The sequence below is a fragment of the Terrapene carolina genome, unplaced genomic scaffold (assembly GCF_002925995.2).
Source record: "Terrapene carolina triunguis isolate 2854851 unplaced genomic scaffold, T_m_triunguis-2.0 Scaffold397, whole genome shotgun sequence".
NCBI lineage: Eukaryota > Metazoa > Chordata > Testudines > Emydidae > Terrapene > Terrapene triunguis.
In genome coordinates, this window is record NW_020664748.1 from 444,492 (window position 1) to 452,748 (window position 8,257).

Here is an 8,257-nt window from a genome sequence, read left to right on the forward strand (position 1 = left end):
GAGAGGGCCTTCTAACGCTGTGTGCCAGGGAGGGGCGTGCGCAGCTGCGGAGAGGATCTGCTAAGCCTGGGCCCGCTGCCAAGGGTGTGGCACATCTGGCGAGGGGAGGGAGAGAGAACCCACCGAGGCGGCACTCTGGAGAGTCACTTTTTTAAAGGCCACAACAGCCAATGTTATAAAACAAAACCAACTTACCAAGACGAGAGCAAAGGGAAAAGCAGCGAGTCCGGAGCAGGGTAGGCAGCTCCCTTTTGTATGCTCTGAGCTCCCCGAGGGAGCCCTGGTTTCTAGCACGCGAGAGGACCAATGGAAAGCTGATCTTGTTGCCAGGATCCTGGTTGCAACCTACCTCCCTGCCCATTGCTCTCCAGATGTTGCTTGAACTCAGATCTGAATTCTCCTGCACCTGCTCTTGTGATGGCCCAGGCATGCGGGTCAGATGGGCAGCCCCCACACCCGCTGCCCAGGTGAGCCTCTGACTTGTCCCGTTCTCAGTTACACCGGTGTCAATCCAGAGTGGCTCCACTGAAGTCAAAGGAGTGACTCCGGATTCACTCAGCAGAAGCCAGTCCCTGGTGTGCAGCGACTCGGGCGACGCCTCTCGCTAACAGCGCCTGGGGGGACAATCCCTCCCAGGCCCAGGCGTGGAGCTGCCCGTTTATATGGGCACAGGCTGGGCCTAGGGCTAACGGAAACAACAAGGGCACTATCGCCCACTTCCTCGGCAGCAGCTGCTGCCTGGCACCTGCACCTGTGGTGACAGGGGATTTCCTGGTGAGCAGGATGCACAGGCGGGCGGGGGACCTGTCGCTTAGCAGCCGGAGGCTGGGAGCAAGTTTGGGACGAGCTCCAGCGATGAAGGTTGCTGGACGATGCAAAGGGCCGTGGCAAGAAGGGAAGAGCAGAGAGAGAATTGGAAGGTTAAGGGAGGAAATAAGGGGGGGCAATAACAGATTTGGGGGGCAGGGGCTCAGTGCAGAGTCGAGCTCAAAGAATTCGTGGTCGTCCGATCGCTAGGGAGGAGCAAGACGTATTGCATGGGGAAGACCTACTAAAGGCCGTTCCATCGCTCACGGTTCCCGTGTCCTCTCTCTGCTCCCGCCACGCTCAGGCTCTGTTGCAGAGCCAGCCCGGGTGATCAGCACCCGGGGGTGAGACGCCTCGGTGCCAGGCCCTGCCCCAGCGGCCGTGTCCTCACTGGGGCTGCGCTCTCCTGCGGGTGCCGCCAGCCCGGCCAGAACCTCGGGGGCCGCATCCCGTGCTAAGTGGAGCCGCTCTGATCCTTTCCCAAGGGATTGTGGGAGAAGTTGTCTGTCCTACTGGGCGCAGGACAGGGGGGCTTGTGGGAAGGTATTGGAGGACTATCAGCAGGCCAGTGGCTTAACCTGCAGTTGCCACCCCGAGTGGAAGGAGAGCCTGGGCTTGGACTCAGCTAGCCAGCTAGCCCAGAGTGCAAGCACCACGGAAGTGAGGGGCGAGGGTGAGAGCTTGGGGTAACTCTGCCGTGAAGACAGACCCTCAGGGCCCGGTTCACTGCTGTCCTGCAGCTGCCGTCATTTGCAGCAGTGGGCGTGAGACTGCCAGGTCGGCACGGTGACTTGCACACCCACTTGTGAGCACTGGTGCAAATGACGGCAGGAGGCACAGAACAATGGTGAGCCCGCCCTGGGTGTGTAACAGAGGGGGCGGGGGGCTCCCAGCCTGTCCTGACTGCGACGGGACTCAAAGGGTGTCATGTGATCTGGGAGGTGGGCAGATGGCTCTGGATAGAATAACCAAGCCTTTGTGCTTGGCGTGCATTGCAAATGCACAGTAATCACGACGGGCGTCTGTCCCTGCCGCCTGGCTCAGGCAGGACACGTCCGCGCCGCATTGCCAGCTCCTGCAACCTGACCAGGAGACTTGTGATTTGGGGCAGGGTTTCTTAAAGCCATGAGCTGCTGGAATCATGTGATCACCTGCGAATCCCAGCTTCCACCTACAGCACAATCAGGTGTCTAGCCCGCCTGGCTGCAGAGACCAGCTGGAAGCGTGGCTGCTAGCGTTTCTGAGACCAGAAGACAAATAAAGAGTCCTGCATTTATTTGTAAAAAGAAATCTCATGACTTTTAAAGCCCCGGCTTGGCCGCGCTGCAAGTGCTCCTCCCTCCCCCCAGAACCCTGGGTGCTGAGGCGGGTCGGCCTGTCCCACCAGGCTGGCTGCCCCGGCTCCTGGAGCAAGACGGCCTGTGCCAGGAGGGGCGGATGTTCGGGGCATGGGTCTGGGATCTTAACTGGCTTCAGCTGACGGTCATCGGTTTCCACTTCCTGCCCGCCCCCCTCTTCCCCGGGCACCCTGGGCTGCTGCTCCAGCCTTTGAAGCCGATGTGGCTCGGGGTGCTCCGAGAACAGCTGGTCTCACATTGCACAAGAGCCAGCCCTGGGGAATGCCCCGTGCTCAGCACTATTGCAACCCACTGAAAATGCAGCAAATTCTGTTTTATCCCAGCCGAGCCCGCCCCAGCTCGGCCCATCCCTGCCTGTTTGCTGTTCACTCAGTGTGGCCAAACTCTGAGGTCCTTACTCAGGCAGCGCTCCCATCAGCCCCAGGGGCAGCTCTGCCTGGCTACCCACCGGCCACTGGGGTTGTCTGCACCTTCTCGGGGCTTCAGGGCCTGGGTTGCCGCTATTTATTCCACATGCTGTAAGGTCACTGAGGGCCTGATCTGGGGGGAGAGGCCCATGGATGGCAGTGAGCTTCAGCTCACACCCGAAATTTAAACCCCCACACCAAATATTCCTGAAAAATGAGGTTTTAACCCCAGACCTTTAGCAGAGACCCCTACCACACGAGCTAAAGGAGTAATTCTCTTAGCTGGTAGCAGTAGTAGGTTGTTATCCTCTATGTGCCCCAGGCTCTAGGACCGTTAGCTCTTTCTGCTGTTAACTCAGCAGGCAAAGCAACAGAGGGGAGGGGAAATATATGGGGTTCTGCAGGATTCATTTCTTGTCATTGTTATACATCAGACCAGACCAGACTCAGAGGGCGAGGATCAGTCACGGTTCTATTTTTGTCCATGCCTGTGACCCTGGACAATAAAGAATCTGCCCATCAGCATGGTATCTGGGCACCAAGAAAAAAAATCTGTTTGCAAAATACACCAGGGACCTTCTTTAAAGCAACCTTTATTGAAAGAACAACAGCCTCATAATGCAGGGGCTATGGGTGACGGACAATAAGCAGGGTGCTGTCAGCAGGGCACGGCAGGGATACACCCCAGATATTGCCCCCGGAGCTGAGTTTCTGGGTGTCTGTTCCCCGCTGCCTCCAGGGCCGGGCGTCACATCTTCCGGGGCATCTTGTCAGGGCAGTCCTGGAAGTCCTCATTGCACATCATGGCGACGCAGGCCAGGAAGGTCGCGTACTCCTGGAAATCCACTTCCTTGTCCCGGTTGCTATCCAGGTTGTTCATGAGCCTTTGGAAGCTGGCTTCATCGGTTTGTTTCTGCCACGGGGAGGGGAAGATAAAAAGCGAGTTTTGCATTAAAGAGTTTGGTTCCTGAGCTGGTACCCGGGCGGACAACTCCTCTGACCCACCACAACAGCCTCCTCCTCCACAGCTCCCACTGCCTGGAGCAGCCTCCCGCCATCAGCATCAGCAGCTTCTCATGGTGCATCGCACACTGAGTAGCTTGGGACGCAGAGAATCCCACATCCAGCCAAAACTAGGAAGGGTATTTAAAGAGGCAGAACATAAATGCCCAAATTAACCTTAATGGCCCAGCCAGCTAACCCCCTGGTCCTTGGGGCAGGTGCCAGGGGACCTTTAATAGCAACCCCATCTGTGTGGGAAGGACCCTGCCGCACCCCAGTAACAATCCCCAGCTCTCTGAGCGCTGTGCCAAGGAGGTCGGTATCTTTAGCCCCATTCTACAGACAGGGAAACTGAGGCAAAGACAGGTGAAATGACGCGCCCACAGTCTCCAACAGGTTTTGAACCCAGGTCTCCTGAGTCTCACTCCAGTGCTCCGTCCGCTAGGCCGCACTGTCATCAGTGCCTCCCACAAGGAGCCACCCACATGGGCCCAATGGCAGGATCAGGGCCTCCGTTTTCCCAGCGTATCTGAGAGATATGGTAGCACACACCCCAGGCCACAGCAGTGGGCCAGGACTGGCCGAGAACAGAGCACCGACTGACTCCCCCGGTCTATCTGCTGTGTCCCGTGAACATCGCTAGCCGCCTATTCGCCCGGCTGGCGCTTGTGACATGTGTCAGGAGCCTGGCCCAGGCTGGTCCCATCCCACCACAGGTTACTGTCACTAACGCGCCCCGACCGGATTCCCAGCTCGCGGCTCAGCCCAGCGGAGATGGGCCCAGCCTCCCAGCCGAGCCTCCGTTGCCCTTACGCTGATATAGCTCGGCAGCTCCTTCGTGACCAGGTCCTTGAGCTCAGCCTTGTTGAGCTTGAATTTATCGCCTTCCTTCCCAGAGTACTTGTGGAACGTGGAGACCATCGTGTCCAGAGCTCGCTCCAGGGGCCGAGCCATCGTGCACTGCTAGCAAATCTGACAGGGAGACAAGGGATGCTTGTTAGAGGGGGGGTCCACCCCACTGGGGAGCACGAACTGGCCTGGCCAGGGCAAAGAAGTTACCGTGTAGGACGGCATGAGCTCTGCTCCGTGAGCTTAGCACGGCCTGCGTGGGTTTACCTGTGCATTGCCAGCAAGGAAAGAGACCCCAAGCCAGACAATGGGGCGAGGGGCTTCTGTTTTCATAACTGGGAGCCGGTGGTAATGGGGTGCAGAAAGTCAAGGTAGCTAGACACGGGGATCTGTTACCCCGTCGCACAGCTAGGGCCTTGTCTTTCCAATGACTTGGGGCACCGTGTAGGACTTCGGCCTGGCCGAGAGGTGTTTATGGCCAATCAGACCTTCAGAAGCCCCGTATTAACGACAACCCTCTTCCTGCACGCTACAAGCAGTATGCCTCACAGACAAGCACCTGTCAGGGATGGTCTAGAAAATACTTAGTCCTGCCATGAGTGCAGGGGACGGGACTAGACGACCTCTCGAGGTCCCTTCCAGTCCTGCAATTCTGTGATCGCTTAAACATCACCAGCCCATGCGGTGACCTGAGCTCAGCCCACAAAGGTGCTGAAACGTGGCTAATTATACGTCCACGCGGGTGCCATCTGCCTCCGTTAGCGGCCCAGCGCAATGTCCCACCGGTCCCAGCAGAGAGTCACGCCCTCCTTCGGACCATGGGCTAGAACTAACTCAGGAGCGGGTCAGCCACTCGGAGGGGCAGCTCCTGATCTCCGTCACACTGGGCTCAATCCAGGGTGACTCCACCAACTGTCCCAGGGTCTGCCCCAGAGCAGGCTCCGTCCTGCGTCAGGCCCTGCCTGCCTAGTGATGTGCCCCACGGGCAGGGCACACTGATGTGTCACTCCTTCCTGCCTTCCGCTGCCTCCTGCCTCCACTGCCAGCACAGGCGGGGTGTTGGCTTCTGGCACTGCTGCCGAATACCAGCCCCGAGGCGAGGAGGGGACAGAGGGGTGGCAGCAGGGGATGGAGGAGAAAAGCCCCATTGAAGAAGGGACTCTCCAGCCGCACCATGTGCATTGGCTGGGTTCAGCTGCAAGAACTGAGTCCTGGCTCCTGCCTGGAGTGAAGGGGACGGTTACTGGCCCGCGTAGAGCTGTGTCTGGAGGGGGTCAGCCGCCCCACATCTGCGGCAGAAGAGAGCAGCGCAAGCAGCCAGATGCAAAAAGCAGCCTCTGAAATAAAGTCCGACTGCTCGGCAGCTGCAGAAAGTTAGTGACTGGCTTTCCCTGCTGACTCACAGAAACCGTTGGCTCTGCTGCCCTCAAACCCAGAGCCCCGGTGATCGCCCAGGGAGCCCCCTGCCCCCCCGAACGCGGTGCCTTGAGGCAGCCCCGAAATGCAAACTGCTGGCATCGAAGAATAAACGTAGCCGCCAAAACATCTTAGAAGAAAACAAACTTACCCAGGCAACCAAACAGGAAGCCGAGCGAGGGAAGGCAGAGCCGGAGTGGAGGCAGAGTAACAGGGCTTAGTATTTATAGCCCTAGCAAGAGCTTTGAGGGACACCCACTTGGGGGGGTTAGAATTAAAAAGAGGCCAATGAAAGTGCGAGTCTCTTTGCAGACAGCTGGCGGGAGAACACGAGTACCCCTGGGCCATCACATACACACACACCCCCGCCCTTTGATGATGCTTTCCAGCTGTTTGGCAAGGAGGGACTTTCATCCTTGGTTGGACGAGAGGAAGGCGGGGGGGGGGGGCCCGCCAGCCACACAGGCCATGAAATCCTGATTCCAGGCCTTAGCTAGGGAGCGGCAGTAGGGGGGAAGGGTTGCCTAGTTGGGATGGAAAATCAGTAGGGCTGGACAAAGGGTGCATGGGGGAATTGAGGAGAATAGCATCTTCAGAGCCCTTCCCACACTCCGGCTCTGCGTGGTGACGGAGATGTCAGAGACCTGCGTGACTTTGCAGCTTCGAGCGAAATGCACCTGTCAGCTCGCTGCCTAAGTATTTATATAGGCCTCCTTCACCCTAGGGTCACAGCGCCCGGCACGCCAGGTCTGTCTTGTCGTCCCCCTCATCTCTAGGGAGGAGCCATTTCCCACACTGCCTGCGTTCACGTGTTCATTCTGGGGGGACCTGGTCCACCACGTACTGAACGGTCACCGCGCCCAGGGTCATACGAAGTCTTTAGTAATATTTCAAACCAGCCAGTCTGACAGGACAAGCGAAGAAAACCCACAATCAGGAGAGAAAACCCAGAGCCGTCTCACCCTGCTGCAGTGGAAGGAATTGGTCCTGACTAAGCAGTTAGCTCTGGACTCGTTCCACGCTCATGGCCGTCAATTCTGAACAGGGCAAATATGGCAAAAATACCTCCAGGATTGGAAACACTGGTGCATCTCCAGCGCCCTGCTCATGATATTATTTAACTAAAATGAGATGCAAATTATTCATAGTTCATAACTGCAAGGAGTGTGCGGTGGAATTCAGGGTTGTGTAACTTAATCCTGTTTGGGAATTTCTTGTCATGAACTGGCATGTGGGTTGGAGTGCTGCTGCCCTCTGCTGGATGCAATCAGCTCAGTTCAACCATGTGTCATGAACCCTGTACTGCAGCGTTGCTCAACATTTTCAGGTTCTCCTTCAGTCACAAATGTATGTGACACCCCCCTCCCCAACACACAACACATTAACTATGAAAGCAAGAGTACAACAATGTATCAATGAAGCCACTATAACTGATTTGTGTGGCTGTGTATTGAGAGGTTGACAGAGCACACTTCACCTGGATGGACCGGGCCGTGCTGGGAATGGGGAAAGGAGATTTGCTTTGCTGTAGACTAATACATTTTTCAATGCCTCACGAACCCCCGGTTGCCTTTCATGACCCTCCTCTCCAGGATTGAGAAACAATGCTCTACTGCTGCTCGGTGAGGGAAAGTCTCCTTTAGCTCAAGGGAGTGGCTCTGTGTATTTGGGTCAGGTAGACGCGAGTTCAATCCTTGACACACCATGACCTTTCCCAGTGTGAGGTTCCCAGGTAGCGGCACAGTTGCTGCCAGACCTATAAGTTTGCTCTCCTGCTTTGTATTCGTGCCCTGTACAAAGCCAGCTGGGTGGGTTTATTGTCCGCGTGGCAGAACGACAGGGGAGTCCAAGAAAAACTCATGGCATAAGGTGCACGCCACCGCCACGAAGCGAATGTACTCCTGGAAGTCAACTTCCCCGTCTCTGTTAGCATCCAGGATGTTCAGCAGTTCCTCAAAGGCGCCTTCCTTCACTTGGACCTGGGGGCAAGAGTGAAGATGAGTAACAGGGCAAGAGAAACCCCCTTATGAGTCTTTCAAACTCGGTTACGGCCAGACGGGACAGATCGCCTAGTGGTTAGAACAGTAGGCTACGGTTCAGGAGACCCGCCTTCAAGTCCTGTCTTTGCCACGAATTCTGTGACGGACTCTGGGCAAACCGCTCCGAGCTTTACTCCCATGGGGTAATAAGGGACCAATAATTAGTCTAGTTAGGCAATTTTGCAACCAAAAAACTTCAAAAACAGACTCCAAAGAGAGACTGCTGAACTTGAATTAATATGCAAATTAGATACAATTAACTTAGGTTTAAACAGAGACTGGGAATGGTTGGGTCATTACACTAATTGAATCTATTTCCCCAGGTTAAGTTCTCCTCACACCTTCTATGGGTCATCTCGATTATCACTTCAAAGGTTTT

The 8,257-nt window shown here is 56.3% G+C and overlaps 2 protein-coding genes across 2 annotated transcripts in view; both read right to left on the minus strand.

Moving 5' to 3' along the window:
* Positions 1-3,145: 3,145 nt before the first annotated feature.
* On the minus strand, positions 3,146-6,098 carry LOC112106643 (protein S100-A4-like). Its single transcript, XM_024200004.2, has 3 exons — positions 5,991-6,098; positions 4,388-4,546; positions 3,146-3,485 (listed from the first exon to the last, which is right to left on the minus strand). Exons 2-3 carry the CDS (start codon positions 4,526-4,528, stop codon positions 3,321-3,323), a joined length of 306 nt encoding a protein of 101 aa, XP_024055772.1. The 5' UTR covers positions 4,529-4,546; positions 5,991-6,098; the 3' UTR covers positions 3,146-3,320.
* A 1,555-nt stretch (positions 6,099-7,653) lies between these two features.
* LOC112106644 (protein S100-A2-like) overlaps positions 7,654-8,257 on the minus strand; it is a 12,020-nt gene continuing 11,416 nt past the window's right edge. The window contains exon 2 of the mRNA XM_029912959.1: positions 7,654-7,818. Coding sequence (XP_029768819.1) covers positions 7,654-7,818 — 165 coding nt within the window. The remainder of the gene's footprint in view (positions 7,819-8,257) is intronic.